This window comes from Rhinolophus sinicus, chromosome 3, assembly GCF_057876585.1.
Source record: "Rhinolophus sinicus isolate RSI-liver-muscle chromosome 3, RSI-T2T, whole genome shotgun sequence".
Classification (NCBI taxonomy): domain Eukaryota; kingdom Metazoa; phylum Chordata; class Mammalia; order Chiroptera; family Rhinolophidae; genus Rhinolophus; species Rhinolophus sinicus.
The window spans coordinates 201,277,968-201,293,415 of NC_142503.1; the positions used below are offsets into that span (position 1 = coordinate 201,277,968).

The 15,448-nt window shown below is 59.2% G+C and overlaps 1 protein-coding gene and 1 long non-coding RNA gene across 4 annotated transcripts; one reads left to right on the top strand and one right to left on the bottom strand.

Annotated features, from left to right (window-relative positions):
- The first annotated feature begins 2,943 nt into the window (after positions 1-2,943).
- ZBTB42 (zinc finger and BTB domain containing 42) lies at positions 2,944-7,158 on the top strand. Of its 3 annotated transcripts, none has more exons than XM_074326794.2 (2): positions 2,944-3,083; positions 3,772-7,158. In XM_074326794.2, exon 2 carries the CDS (start codon positions 3,857-3,859, stop codon positions 4,877-4,879), a length of 1,023 nt encoding a protein of 340 aa, XP_074182895.1. In that variant the 5' UTR covers positions 2,944-3,083; positions 3,772-3,856; the 3' UTR covers positions 4,880-7,158. The 3 variants fall into 3 exon arrangements, with proteins under 3 accessions (XP_074182895.1, XP_019602770.2, XP_019602769.2); XM_019747211.3 differs by lacking the exon at positions 2,944-3,083 and having other exon boundaries at positions 3,090-3,946; positions 4,151-7,158; XM_019747210.3 differs by lacking the exon at positions 2,944-3,083 and having other exon boundaries at positions 3,090-7,158.
- A 3,375-nt stretch (positions 7,159-10,533) lies between these two features.
- LOC148758719 (uncharacterized) lies at positions 10,534-15,235 on the bottom strand. The gene is made up of 2 exons (XR_016020958.1): positions 15,100-15,235; positions 10,534-14,902 (listed from the first exon to the last, which is right to left on the bottom strand). It is a non-coding gene; the product is annotated as an uncharacterized LOC148758719 (long non-coding RNA).
- Between the last annotated feature and the right edge of the window lie 213 nt (positions 15,236-15,448).

The window sequence follows — 15,448 nt, forward strand, 5'->3', positions numbered from 1 at the left end:
GTGCTCCCCCCGCCTCCACTGGACTCCAGGAGGGAAAGCCGAGCTCCTCTCCCCAAGAACACTCCTCTCCCGCCCCCCAAACAGAATGGCAAGGAGAGCACGAGCCCTGTTGGCCAGCCCTGGCCACTGCTGGAACCTCTGGGGAGCCCCTTGGCCAGATGTTTCCAACAAAAACTGCTGCACCGGCCCCAGGGAGGGCAGCTGCCTGACCCCTCCCTGAATACAGGGGCCTCCAGCCCTGTCACCTTCTGCAGCTGCCGGCCATCAGGCAGGACTCCTGGGCCAGTGCCCCCGGCTGCCTAGTCTGGGCAGCAGCTGCAGGGCGGGGCCTCAAGCAGCTCCCAGGCCAGATGGCCGCCTGGCTGACTGCATCCAGGGAGGCTCTGCCTGCACCACTGCGACACCTCCTGTCATCCCTGTGCCTGAGACCTTGCTGGGCCAGATAGGGGACCCAAGGGCCATGTGGTGGCCAGCTCCAGAGTGCCATTTTGGGGCTGTCTGGGACAGTCCCTTCTCGGGGTGCAGCAGGACAGGGGGGCTTAACTCAGACCTTGTGACTGGAGAGGCACAGAGGGCCTCTCTCCCACGGTCCCCTCCCCCAGGGATGTTTCTCCTCCCTGGCTCATCCTTAACTTGCTGGCCTCCCAGGCCCAGCCCCAGGCTCTCGCCTGCAGTGTCCTAGCCTGCTTTGGTCCCTGTCTGTGCCCCACAACTTGTGTCAGGTGCCCAAGGAGCACTTTGTCCCACTAGCCAGGCAGGGCATGCAGGGCACTCTGCCCATGCCAGGGCCTCACGCCACCCAGAGCCCTGCCTTCGCAGGCTCAGGGGCCACGCCTGGGGGCACAGCTGGGCAACGGGCAGCAGTCGGAATCGGACGGTGGCATGCTTGTGGATGTCCTCACGGGAGCCATGCACTCCCTTCAGACACTTACTGAAACCCCATTGGTGGCGGGAACCGTGTCACAGTATGGTCACATCACACGGGCAGGGCTGTGAAGCAGGCTAAGGCTGTGAGAGAGAAATGAGGCCTTGGGGAGGCTTAGCTGGGTGGTCATGATAGACCACTCTGGGGTGCCCCGCTGGAACAGACAGGAATGGGGACGGCCAGAGGAGGGCTCTCTGGGGAGGGGCCTGAGTGACCAGTGAATGGCCTGGGGTCTCACCTGTGCCAGGCCCTGCGGTTTTTCTTCTTATTTTGCAGATGAGGGTATTAAGGTTCAAGGAGATCAAGGGTCGTTATCAAGGTTGGGAGGGGGCAGGGGCAGGGCTCTGAAGCCGCCAGGCCCAGGGGGCAATTCCATCTGGGCTCCCAGGGACCTCATTTGAATTCAGTTCCCCCTGCAGGGTGAGGGCCTGGAGGCAGGGGTGTGGCCCTCCTCAAGGGTCCCCAGATGGATGGGCCTTGGGAGCCAGGGCCGTCTCAGTGGCCAAGGACAGTGTGAGTCCAGGGTTCCGAGCTGCAGTTGCTGGATTTACGAAATAAAAATGCAGGATGTCCAGACAAATTTGAATTTCAGACAAACAAGGAATAATTTTTTAGTGGAAGAATGTGCCTCTCCTTCCCACAGACTGCAGATCTAATTGCAGTGGCCCCAGGGCCTCTGGAGGCTCCTCAGCCCTCCCGCCCAGCCTACCCGCCCACAGCGTTGAACAGGACTCTGTTCTCACAGAGGGCTCGCCCTCCTCTGGGGCATCGAGGAGAATGGCTGGAGGGCTCCCTCTTCCCTCTGCCCACGGATACCTGGCCGACTGGGGTCTCATCCTTTGTGACGCAGCCCCTCCTCCAACACCTCCCCAACCCCTAGTTAAGGCCTCCTTTCTGCCCCCACTCCGGGCTGGGGCTGCTCCTCCCCTGCTCACCTTCCATTTAGGGGCTGCTGGGCAGTACCCTGGCAATTCAGGGGACTGCAGAATTCGAACTTTGGTTCAGCGACTTGCTGCCTGCAGTCACCTTACCTAACGTGCCCCACCCATACGGTGTGATAATTCTAGCATCTAAGGGGTTGTGAAGCTGAGCTGAGTAGTGGTCCCGCGGTGTTTAGCAAAGCCTCAATGCTGCTCCTGTAAGGGCAGCCCCCTTAGGTGATGGCCCCAGGAAAATGCTCCCCGGCCCTTGGGGGTAAGGGGCAACCCCTCCAAAATCATGTCTCTATTTCTCTGGGGCTAGTTCCTTCTTGCATTAGGACTAGGTGTCCCCTCACACCTTGGGTGCTTTTCCACCTGAAATACCTGCATACAGAATATCAACCCCACCCCTTCAGGTGCCTCTTCCTCCCAGAACACTTTCCTGTCTGCTCTGGGTTCTGGAGCGGCTTGGCCTCCCTCCATCAGAGTGCCATGTCTGCTGGGACGTGCCCTGGCCTCTAGGCTCTCAGACAAACAGCTCCCCACCCAAACGCTGAGCGAGAGTCCGTTGAAAGGGTGGGAGTCCCCTGCTGTGGACTCCAAGGTCGAGATCCGGCTTAAGTGTTTGGAAGACGGTCCCAGCTAAATTAACTTAAATTTAAAAACTGGCTTTCAACGAAAAGGGGTGTCATCTTTTTCAAATTTACGACCTCCCTCCTCCATCCCAGAGCCGGCGCTGCGGGAAGTGACAGGAGGCCGGGGTTCCGGCTGCGCCCCCGGATGCCGGTCCTTGGAAGGGGTCCCTTAGCAGACGGGCGCAGTTGGGACTCCATGGGGGAGACACCGAGACGGAGGCGGCATGTATCGCGAGAGAGCCCCCCTCCCCCGCCGTGTCCCACATCCCCTCCCACCCCAGCGCTCCAGCTGGCCGCGCGCAGGGCCGGGTCAGGCGGGGCGGACAGGGAAAGGGCGGCGAGGGTGACCTCAGCGGTTCCGCCGCTCCGGGAAGTCGCCTCGACCCGCCCCCTCCAGCCCCCGCCCCGAGTTTCGCTCTCTCCGGGGCGGGGCGAGTGGCGGGCGGTGCCGGGTCGGCCAAGTTGGAGTGCGCCCCGCCCGGCGCCCCCCGGTCCCCGCGCCCTCCCCGCCGGGGCGCGCTGTCCGTAGCTCCGCGCGCCGGGGCCACACCGGGGAGGGCGGGTGGCGCGGGCGGTGGCCGGAGAGGAGCTCTGGCGGCGGAGGTGAGCGCGGGGGGCGGGCGCCCGGCTCTGCCCGCCCCGCCCGCCGGCCCGCTCCCCGCGGCCGCGCTGCCATAAATGGGACCCGCAGCGGCGGCGGCGGCGGCGGCATCTGGAGGGCCGGGCGACAGCTGGAGGCGCGGACCTGGGGCGGCGACGGCGTAGCGACTCGGGCGTCGGGGGACGCGGCGGACAGCCGCCCAGAGTGAAATTCGGGGGCGCCGGGGCTGGGAGGGGAGCCCCAGACGGGGACGCGCGCAGGTTCGCGCGGCTCGGGCCCCCTCCGCCCGCGTCCCGGGACCCGCCCCCGTGGCGGAGCGGCTTCTGTTTACTTTCGATCGAGTTTTTCCTGCTCGGGGCAGGTGCCCAGGGTGGCTCCGGGCGGAGGGTTACGCGCGGCGCCCGGCGCCCCTCTCTCCGCCCTGCCGGCACCGGGAAACGCGCGTCGGGCGGCCGGGGCAGCGGCGGCCACGGCGTCTCCAGGCGCGCTCACAGGCGTCCGTTTGTGCCCAAGTGATGACGGCAGCAGCATGGAGTTCCCGGAGCACGGCGGGCGGCTGCTGGGCCGCCTGAGGCAGCAACGCGAGCTCGGCTTCTTGTGCGACTGCACCGTGTTGGTGGGCGACGCGCGCTTCCCGGCCCACCGCGCCGTGCTGGCCGCGTGCAGCGTCTACTTCCATCTCTTCTACAGGGACCGGCCCTCGGGCAGCCGCGACACGGTGCGGCTCAACGGCGACATCGTCACTGCGCCCGCTTTTGGCCGTCTGCTGGACTTCATGTACGAGGGACGCCTGGACCTGCGCAGCCTGCCGGTCGAGGACGTCCTGGCCGCCGCCAGCTACCTGCACATGTACGACATTGTCAAGGTCTGCAAGGGCAGGCTCAGGGAGAAGGGTCACGGGCTGCATCCGGAGACCCCCGCCCCTGGGGCAGAGCTGTCAGGCCAGCCCCTTTGCCCCCTGCACGCCTGGACCCCTGAGCTCTGCCCAGCTGCCCAGAAGGCCAGGCTCCCTGGGGCTGGGGTCAAGGCCGTCTTCCCTCCACGAGCGCTGGGGCCTCCTCTCTGGCAGGCCCCAGGAGAGTCAGACCGGGCTCTGGACCTGTCGCTGAAGCCTGGCCAGAGGCGGGAGCCAGTCCACCCACCCTGTGTCCTCCAGGCAGCCCCCTGCAGTCAGATGCAGCAAGGGGCCCCACGGCCAGTGAAGGACGAGCGCAACTCACTGTCGGAACAGGACAGCGTGGGCCCTCTGGGCCCCCACAGCCCTCTACAGCCACCCTGTGTTCCTGCAGCCAAGCGCCTGGCAGGGGGCATGGAGCCACTGCCAGTCAGCGGGGTGGGCAGCCAGGAACTGGAGCTGGATGCAGAGCCCGGGGCGAGCGACGACGAGCTGGGGCCCGGCGGGCACCTCTGCACATGCCCACTGTGCAGCAAGCAATTCCCTAGCGCCCACGAACTGCAGCTGCACCTCAGCGCCCACTTCCGGGAGCGGGACAGTGCGCGGGCCCGGCTCTCGCCCGACGGCACCATGCCCACCTGCCCGCTCTGCGGGAAGACCTTCTCGTGCGCATACACGCTGAAGCGGCACGAGCGCACGCACTCGGGTGAGAAGCCCTACACGTGTGCGCAGTGCGGCAAGAGCTTCCAGTACTCGCACAACCTGAGCCGTCACGCTGTGGTGCACACCCGCGAGAAACCCCACGCCTGCCGCTGGTGCGAGCGCCGCTTCACGCAGTCCGGGGACCTCTACCGCCACGTCCGCAAGTTTCACTGCGGCCTGGTCAAGTCCCTGCTGGTGTGATGCCGCCGGTGGAGTGGGGGTGGGGGGAAAAGAGGGGCCAGACCTCCCAGGTGGGGCACTGGGATGGAGTGTGAGGGTCCCTGAGCTGGACACTCCCAGCAGAAAGAACCCTGCTGCCACCTGGACCTGGACCAGCGGCCTCAGACTCAGAGTGATTCCTGCAGCCCTCCTCCATGCCTTTCACCCCTCCCCCACCCTCCATCTCACTCGGGCCTGGCGGTGCCCGGACTGTGACACAGTCTTCCTTTCCTGCCAGTTCCAGGGCTGTCTCAAAGGCCCTCAAGTGTGGCCCAAGCACCTCGGTGTAGGACGGCCAGTGTATCCTTTCTCCCGGCGCTTCCCTGACCACATTGGCATGTTTGTGAGCCTGGCCCGACTTCGTGAAGGACCACGAATCACAGTTCTGGGTGTGAGGCCCTGGACGGGGCGGGCTGGTTCCCCGAACAGGCCACTCCTGATGGTGGCAGCAGAATCCCCTGCAGGGGAGGCCCCAGGCACACCAGGGGCCATCCAGGCACAGCTGGTGGGCGGGGGTGGGTACAGGCCCTAGTGGGGACCCCAGGGTGACAGGAGCAGAAGCAGCCAGAAGCCGACTGGCTGTGGAGTTGCAGGCACTGTGGTGGGAGGCAGTTGTGGTCCTGACCGCACTGTAACTCAAGGCAGACAAAGTTGGTATTTGGAGATGATTCTCTTTAAATGCCAAGCCTCCTGAGGTTGCCAGATGTCTGCCCGTGGGTGATGGGCCGTGCCGCCTCCCTGCCTGAGCCAGGGGCCAGGGTGCCTCTGAGCATCCCCAGAGGGGGGGTGCACAGGGTGGCAGGAAAGCAGCCCTGGACCATGAGTATCACAAGCCGCTACTGGGCCTCAGTGGACCTGACCCTGAAGGTCACTCGTCCATCCCTGGAACTGCTGGTCATTTCCAGAGCCCTGAGCAGGGGCCAGAGGCTGCTCTCCTACCAGGAATGTACCACTCGTTGTAGGTTTTCTCTTCCCTACAGTGGGGCATGGGTGAAAGTGGCCATTGCACAGGGAGGAGTCAGGGGAGAGGGCAGTTGGCCTCTGGGCTGGGGTCACAGCCCCCACCTTCATCCACAGCCTTGGGAGGCTGAAGCTCCTACAATGTGATAGGTACTGTGTTTGCAGTTGGCTGGGGCCACCCTGCCTTACCCACCTACTCACTGAGTAAGTCTCGCTGCCAGAACCTCAGTGGTTCTGAGTGGCAGCTGCCCCAACTTCTGGGGTTCTGCAGGTGGTAGAGCCGCCTGGACGCCTGGTTTTCCTGGACCACAAGGGCGATTTCTGCTGTGACTGAAAGTGGTGCTGAGGACAGAGTCTGGCCAAGTTTAAGTTATTTTCCCTTCTCCTGACAACACTTGATGTCGTATTTATTCACCTGCCTGGTCTTGAGTGAAGGGACTCTCCAGCAGGTGGACGGATGGGTGCATCTCGTCCGTTCTCCCTCCCTGTGTGTGTGCGGCCTGTCCATGCTAGGCAGCTCGGAGGCCCTGGACTGACTGCGGACCAGAGAGCTGGGTGAAGGGCACCTCTACTTCCGATCGTCCTGGCCCGACCCCACCGCTGGACGGGCCATGGGACTTCCTGCTCCGCATGACAGTACTCGGTGATGTACTCTGTGATTGGATGTCCTCGTGCGCGTGCGTGCGTCTGCATGCATCCCGCAAATGGCAGGGCTGAGCCGCGACAGCAGCGATGGGCAGCCAGGGATGTGGCAGTGGCCCTGGTTTTCCCCAGGGGTTTCCGTAGGGGAAGAAAAGTACTTTCCTGGAGCAGGAAGTGGGCCCTGAGTTATCAACACTGGATTCATTGTCTTCTGCGAGCCGTTACTGTGAAGTTCACGTGAAGAGAAGTCAGTTTTTAATTTGATAACCGGCACAGTTCAAATGAAATATATATATATATATCTCTCTACATATATACATATATATATACATACATACGTATGTATGTATATACATACGTATGTATGTATTGAAGACATTAATTGTGTGGGAGCATGTAGAAGAGGCATATGTAGACGCATTGTGAGTGGTGCCTGCTGTGTGGGCTTCTCCAGGGCCCACCCTGCCTCCTGCCCCTGGGGGGGGCGGGGGGCAGGGAGGTGACCTGGAGGACAGTCAGTTGTTCACGCTTACTGTTGGTGGGAGATTTTCTGTGCACACAGCGCGCCAGCTGAGGCAGTCTGGACTCAGTGCTATTTCCCTGTGTTCACATCATCGTCTTCATGGTGACAGTGGTGAATAAAGCCCATCCGATGTGGAGATAGCCCGATAATTCCTGGGGACAGTGTGTAGAGAGTGGGCATTGTTGGGCTGGGATGCTGGGGCTTGGTGGGTACTCTGGGACCCCTGTCCCAGATGCCACCACCTGCCGTGTCCGATGAGGGAATGGGCTAGGGCACACCCTCTTTCCCCATGTTGCCCCCCACCCTACCCTGAGTTTGTGGGAGGGGTGTCCCAGGGAGGCAGGTTTGTGTTGAGGGGCAGGATGCAGACTGGCGCCAAGAGGGAGGCGTCATGGCTTCTTGCCTTGGGGGAGGGGGACCTTGCTAAGCAGCCACGAGCCCTGGGGCTTGGATCTGAGGCCTCCTGCGTCATGGTTTTGGGTCCTCATGCTCCCATCTTCCAGAAGCCACCCCAACTCTCCTGCCCGCTCGCCTGTCCTCCCCCCACACACCTGATTTGTCCCCCAGCTCCTTCAGAGGCCTCCTGCCCCACTCTCACCTGCGGGCCTGCCTGAGGAGGGGCAGATGGGCAGACCACCTCATGTGTTCCCCAAGCCCGGTCCTGGCCAAGCACCCTCCAACAGGCAGAGCTGAGGCAAGGTGGGGGGATAATGCTTGCCAAGCGTGCTCAGGGGTCATCAGGCTGAGCTGATCTGACGCTGCAAGGGCCAACCTTTGAGGCCTTCCCAGTCCTGACCTCAAATGCAAGTCTTTGCCTCTGGGAGGTGGTGCCTGGCACCTCCCTCACCCAGCCGGGCTCCCACCAAGCGGCTGTCCTGCAGGGAGGCTCTGTTCGCTTCCCAGTTGGGCCCATGCTCAGCCGTGCCTTCTCAGAACTGGGAGGAGGCTGTTGCCATGCCAATGAGGCAGGGGTGGAGATGCCCTGGAAGGGAGGGTCTGCCCTGGGGAGGGGGCTTCTGGGCCCATCCCACCCATCCAGCTCTGCCAAGCTGTGCTCACACTCAGCTCATGCCGGGAGCCCCGCTCCTGGGTTCCTGAGCAGGGTAACCCTCCTAGAACCCTCCCTAGAAGCCATTCAGCCTCACCCCTTGGCTGCATGGTAAACTGAGACACCTGGAAGGGCCTGGCTCCCGCCCACAGCCCCAAAGCCAGGTGGTAGCAAACCCAGGACTTCCTGTCCCAACTTCAGGAACCCTGGCTCCTGCCTGGCAGTGCTGGCATGGGCCCTGCACTGTCATACCTGCCCTCCTGGGATGGTGGCGCCACAGGGCAGCAAAGGAGCCCACAGGGACTCCTGGGTCTGCCCAGATGAGAGGGCTCCCAAAGGCCCCAGTAGGGTGGGCTCTCAGGGTCCTCGGGTGGACAGCACAGAGATGGCAGTCCAGGCTGAGGGCCACTGCAAAGGTTATAAGACAGGGTGAGTGGTCACGGGCAGTGTGTGAGGCTGGGGGCCTGGGGAAGCCAGGCAGGGAAGCAGGGAGGGGTCAGAGCAGTGCTGGTAGCCTCTGGCCTCCCCCACGTGCTCTGCCTCTGGCCGTGGGGTGAGCCAGCTGCCCACACCCTTCCCCAAATTCATGAGTAGCGCCACAGCCTGCCTTGGTGAGGGAGTTTCACCACCCAGAGGCCAAGGAGACTCGGGATGTCACACTGGGCACAGAGATGGCCCAGGCCTGCCTCCCCCACTTCCCTGGGCTTCCCTTCCCATCTCAGTGCCGTCCTTGTTCCCTTCTAAACCCAGACCCTGCACTGACACTGTCATTGTCATCACTCTGCCTCTTCTCCCCTTCCCCTCCGCTGTTCACTGCTGCCTTGAGGCTGTGGTACGTCCCAAGAAGACTGACGCCTAAACCTAGGCCAGTCCCCAAGTTGAGGTCCTCGTGCTTGACCGGCTGTAAGCTGAGTCCTGGGCGGAGAAAGGGTGACGCCCAGTGGGACTTCACTACCTCCTTCTACGTCCCCTGCAGCCCCCAAGGTCCAGGGTGTTTTGCAGCCCCCCAGCTCCTCCAGCCCTGCCATGGGCAGAAGGAAATGTGTACGGAGGGAAAGTGGGGACTGCCTGTTCCACCCACACCCTCTGGCTCCCCAGCGCCAGCGAGGAGGGGCCGCCTGGTCCGTGTCCCGGGTCATGTCGCTCTTCCACCTCAGTGTTCTCACTTGTGCAGTGGGGACAATGGCAGACGGGGTTCCAGGTGAAGGGGTAATGCCCTGTGAGCACACAGGCAGTGCTGCTGTTGACGGTGAGAATGTAACGGGCCTGCTCCCTGGGGCCGTCCCCAGGGCTTTGGTGCTGGCCTGGCTGGATTGTGGGTGCCAGCAGCCTGAGGAGCGTCGCCGATGGGCCCTGGGTGAAGGGCAGAGGAGTGCACCTTGGTGGCAATGGACCAGCTTGGGGACAGCTGGCTAGAGGGCTGGGGTGGCTCCAGACTTCCAGCCACTCTGCCTCTGGAACTGCTGGGGGCTGGGGGCGGTTCAGAGAGGCCAGCTGAGTGCCTGGCATGCCCACCAGCCCCAGGTAGCCCCGCAGAGAAGTCAGTGGAGGAGGGTAAAGTGGGGGGGGGTGTGGGATCCCGGGAAATCTGAGGGAGCCAGGACTCACCTCCCCAAGTTGGACCCAAACAGTTGTTTTCACCAGTGTGGACAGAAGTCTGTGTAAAGAGAAGCTTGTAACTCAGGTTCTGGACCCAATTTCACTGTGTGTGGTGGGGAGGGGAGAAGGCGGGACCCACACATCCAAAAAGCAATTCTCTGACACCAGCAGGGCGTCCTACAATTTGGCTCGATTCTGACACTATCACCCCAGAGATGGTGTCACACCCCACAGGTCAAGGGCTCAGGCCTAAGGACTCCCCCTCCCCCACTGCAGAGGCCAGTCGCCTGCCAGGCTGTCACCTGTTCTTCTGACCAGGAAACTAACAGGCTATAGATGGGAGGTTCCCATGACCCCTGCTGGGTCTGATTCATTTGCTGGAGTGGCTCAGAGACCTCAGGAGACGTTCACTCAGCAGGTCAGTGGGAGAGAGCCCAGGAACAGCCAGGTGAAGACATGACCGGCCAGTTATGGGCAGGGGAGGGGCTTCCCGGCCCTCTCCAGGGGCCACTCTCGCCCAGCTCCACATGTCCACTGGACTGGAAGCTCCCAGAAGCCCGTCCTTCTGGCCTTCATGGAGGCTTCACACACAGGCACGCACGATTAACTGATTGGCCATTGGCGATCCATTCAACCTCCAGGTTCTGTCCCCTTCCTGGAGAGTTCCAGTCCTCTAATCGCAGGGTTGGCTCCCCTGGCAACCAGCCCCCATCCTTATGTGACCTTGGATCTTTCCAAGTCACCTCATTCACATAACAGAAGACACCTTTGTCACTTATATCACCCGAAATTCTAAGGGTTTGGGTAGCTCTGTGCCAGGAATGGGGATGAAGACCCAATATGTATTTATTATAAGTCACCATATCACACCGTATTTCTTTATTGGTTGTATTTGTTTGCTCCAGCGGCCATAACATGGCACCACACCTGGGCGGCTGGAACAGCAGAAACGAATTCTCTCCAGTCCTGGAGGCCGGAAGTCCCAGGTCAGGGGCCTGCAGGGCTGGTTCCTCCTGAGGCCTCGCTCCTGGGCGCGTGGACGGGCCTTCTCCCTGTGTCCTCACATGGCCGTCCCTCTGTGTCTGTGTCCTTTTCTCTTCTTAGAAGGACACACTCAGACTGGATTGAGGCTCACTCCACAACCTCATTTTACCTTGATCACCTCTGTGAAGACCCTCTTCCAAATGCAGCCACATTGTGAGGTCCTGGGGGTTAGGACTTGAGCATATGAATTTGGGGGGACACTGGTGTTTCAGAGGGACATGGAGGCCACAGGACCCTGGCCTGGGAGCCGGGAGGCCCAGGTCCAACCTGGCTCTGCCTAGACCTGAGCCTCCTACAGTTTTCTCTGTGACGTTTGTTGACATTTCCATTTTCACCCTCCATGTGCTGGGCAACTCATGGGCAGCTGGGCACAGCTGACACCGCCTGGCATTCAGAGCCACAGCTCAGGGGACCCCGCTCCGCGCCCAGGCCCGATCCTGTTCTGCCCATGCTCTCCCCAGTCCACTATCACCTGAATCTCACATCGTCGCCTACTCCACCCCAGGGCCGACTTCCTGGGTATGAGATGGACATCTTGCCCTAGGGCTCAGTCTTCCCAGAATGTCCCTTGCTGTGTCCCACCTGGCTGTCCCTCCCAGACTCTGCTTCCCCTACAGTGTCACAGTCAAGCTGTTTTTTCTATCTGTCCCTACCAGCCAGGCCCAGGAAGGGAGGTGGGGACATCTCTGCCAGGTCCCTCTCACAAAATCGCAGCTGTCTCAAGGCTCGTGCCCTGGGGGGGCCACCCTGCCTTCCTCCCCTCTTCTCAAAGGCTCTGGCTCCAGGCGCTGCCTCCTTCATTCCCCCTCTAGTGACTGAGGCCAAGGCCTTCCATCCAGGTCTGCAGGAAAGCGCACCCACACCCTGCCCTGGGCTCAGCATCCCCCAGCCCTGTAGCCCCCACTCCCGGCTCTCAGGTATGGCCAGTAACAGCACCCACTCTGGAAGCTGAAGTTCAGTCTCCCTCACTCGACACGAGCTCCATTTCCCGTCTGCCTGGTCAAGCAGCTTCTCGGTAAACACCCTTTGGCCTTGTGGTTTTGAATCCATTGACCTGGCCACCTTCTCACCATCTTCCCCTCCCTGCTCTGTACTCCCTCCCCTGACCAAGCCTCCAGGCTCTGCCCTCTTTTCCTACCAAACTCCTTGGGAAAACCCAAACCTGGATGAATGCGGACCTTCCCTCCACTGTGCAGCCAATAAGAAAGGAAGGGCAGGAGACTCCAGGACTGTGAAACTCTGCTCAGCCTCACTCCCAATAACGCAATCAAAGGGCCGGCCTGTCAGCTCAGTTGGGTGATGCTCCTAACACCAGGGGTGCCAGTTGGGTCCCCAATGGGCCACTGTGAGCTGCGCCTCCACAACTAGATTGAACAACTACTTGATTTGGAGCTGATGGGTCCTGGAAAAACACTTAAATAAAAAAAAAAGTTGAAAAAAAGAGAGAGATGCAAATAAACGGTATGACATCTAGGAATGCTGGCATGGCTGGGTTGGTCCCCCTCCCGCCCCTGCCATGGGTAACAATGAGAAACTCTGGACAAAAACATATAGCTTTCAAAAATCTATTTGAAGGCATGGAGTGAGTAAAAGGCAGAAACTGGAAAGAAACCCATCCTTGAAAAAAACCGAAACTGCAACCAGTGAAATGTGTGCGTTTGTGGCAGCAGGTCTGACAGACACTTCTTAAAGGAGGCTGCATGACAGACACATGGAAAAGAGCTCAGCACCATCCATCATGGGGACGCAAATGAGAGCCACAGTGCCAAATCACGACACAGCCACCGTGAAATTCGAAGACTGGCCACAGCAAGCACTGGGGGGAATTCTGACATGGCATGCCACCTTGGAAAGGCGCGGCCAGTTTCTCAGGAAGTTAAGTATGCACCTGTCATTTGTCCCAACGATTCCACTCCTAGGTATCATCCAGGAGAAATGAAACGTGTCCGCAAAAGGACCTCACACAATGTTCCGAGTAGCTTTGTGACCAAAGACTAGAATCCCAAGTGTCCAGCAGTTGCAGAATTGACACACTGATTCACGCAATGGACAGCGTGCAACAGTGAAGGGGAGGGGCTGCCATACACACGACAGTGGGTGCGTGTCACCGCTGCGAGGGCAGAGAGAGCGCACCTGTCAGAGCTCCTGTGCGGGGGAGAACGCCTGACTGGGAAGGCCACGAGGGACTTTGGGACGTGTGGACATTTCTAGAGTTTTATAGAGGGTGTGCTATGTCGGTGTAGCCATTTGTCAAAATTTACAGTTAAGATTTTTGCATTTCAATGCATGGACTATAAAGATTACAATAGTTGTGGGAGGACAAGAACAGATGAAGGTCTAGATGTGCCCAGAATGATGGCTAGAGAGCTGTGGAAACGGGATGGGTGCAGGGAGTGTGCTTACTGTACGAGGCTGTGGGCAACCACTCTGTAATACGTCACCAGCAGAGTCTGAGTTGGCACACAGTTGGTTGGGAGGGCCACTTGACAACTGCCACCCACATTACAAAGGCACAAATGCTTTGACCCAAAAGCTCTAGGACACGTCCTGCGGATAAGCTCCCACTTCCATGGGAGGTGCTAGAGTCATGTGATATGGGAAAGCATTGGAAAAGGTGTCAGTGTCCTTCCCGGGAGACCGGATTAACATGGTCCTTGCGTTGCACAGGATCCTATGAGCCGTGGAAGTGAAGGCGCTCGGATAGTAAGTGAAAGTTCTAAAGTGCAGAAACCTGATAGCTGTCCCTCTCTGAGGTAAAAGGGGAAATTACAAGCATGTGAATATACATTTGCACATGCCTAACATTCCTGCAAGGATGTTCAAGAAATAGATAACGTGGACATTTTGGTCACTTGTAGGGAGGGAATTTGATGCCTGGAGCATGAAAAGTGGGGAGACCTTTTTTTATCTTGAGTCACATTACCAATCATTGGGCACCAACACAAATGAACTGGATTAAATTTGAAGCCTCTTCCTTCATCTGTGTTTCTTTGCATTTTCCTGTTCTTTCCAACAAGACTTCTCACGTGACTGCTTAATTCTGTGTACTTTCTACTGCCTTTTCCCAAAAGTATTGTTTTTATCTTTATTCTTTGTCATTAAAAGATAGAGACAGGAATTGCGCCCTCCCCCCGCCCGCTCTGTGCCCCCACCCCACTTGTCCCTGACTTCTGTTTCCACTATTACTCATTTCTTGGGTATTTGCCAGTGTTTCTTTTTGTAACTACAAGCCAGTATTCCTCCCCATCATTACCCCCAAAAGGTGGCAAAGCACGTATGCTGTTCTGCACGTTGCTTTTCTTCACTTAAAAACAGACCAGACATATTTCCACATCAACACACGGACACTTCCATGGCCCTTTGCTTTGTACACAGCGTCAGTGTCTCAGAGTGTGGTCAAACCTCTGTGGATTGTCTCCTAGAAAAGGACGTCAGGGCGGTTCCCTACACGCGGACACCTGGGTGGTGCCCAGCTCTGCTGTTGTAAGCAAACAACCTTGTGGTGGGCCGTGGCACCGGGAGGGATGAGACACAGACCGCCACGTGCGGAAGCACTTGGGAGCAGGTCAGACCGCTTGCGCCCATCTTCATTTCCCCAGCTTATCAAACCGGGATTTTTCAAAAGTTGACGGGTGAAAACGGCACCTCAGTATCATCTGAGCCCGCGTCTCTCTTACTGAGTGAGGTTAAATAGCGTTTCCTGTGTGCATGGGTCACCCTTCTTTCCTTTGGGTTGATTCTGCTCGTGTTTTTTGCCCATTTTCCTCCTGGGCATTTCTACTTCCATTCCTGTGTTAAGGAATTCACCATTTTTTTCTTACTTTTTTTTTCAACGGTTTCACTTCTTTACATTTATACCATTGATCATTTTAGTTTTAACTGGTATGTGACCAGGCTATGGGTCTAACTTTATCATTCTTCAGATTTACTAAAATTGTCCCTCTTCACCCTCCCTGGCCAGGGAGCAACCCTCATGGCAGGAGTTCCCACTGCCGTGCCGTTTGTGGCCGCCCCTTACTTCGCTCTGCCCACACTCTCCCTGCAGCCGTGCTGCACGGCTGCACCGCGTGGGGCTTTAGAACGTGTTACAATCTTTGGGAGGACTACGGCTCTCATGCCTCTTCTTTTTTCAGTTTTCTTGACTATTTTAGCGTGTTCATTTTCCATGTGAACTCCAGATTCAGCTCATCTAGTTCAAGGGGAAAAGCTATTTACTGTGCCACCCACTCCCACACCCCTTCTCTCCCACTCCTCCAAAACTGCTCAAGGAAGTTTCAAAGCTCTCACATCTCACACTCCCTCCTCGACTTCTCAGCAGCACTTTGCTCAGCTGACTCCCTCCTGCCAATGCGCCTCCATGTTCTTTCTGCCTCCCCAGCTACTCACCTCCACTGCATCTCTCGGGCTGGCAGCTGACTCTCGTCTGTGAAGGCCCATTCCTCAGGGAGTCTCCTTCCATTGCGACAGATGCCATCTTTTGCTGGTGCCTCCTGAACCCATGCTGCCTGCTGCGAGCTCCCCTGACCACTCACATATGCGACAGCTACGCACACCTCCTCAGTACCTTCCAGGAGCACACGAAATGCCATTTCCCCCAACCAACCCCTTCCTCACCCAGCCGCCCCCATTTACTAGATAAACGCCCTCATGAGCCTGTGTTCCGGCTGGGAGCCTGGATGTCACCCTTGGCTCTTACCGCACTGCCCACTCCCACAAAGTCCCGTGGTTTCCGCCT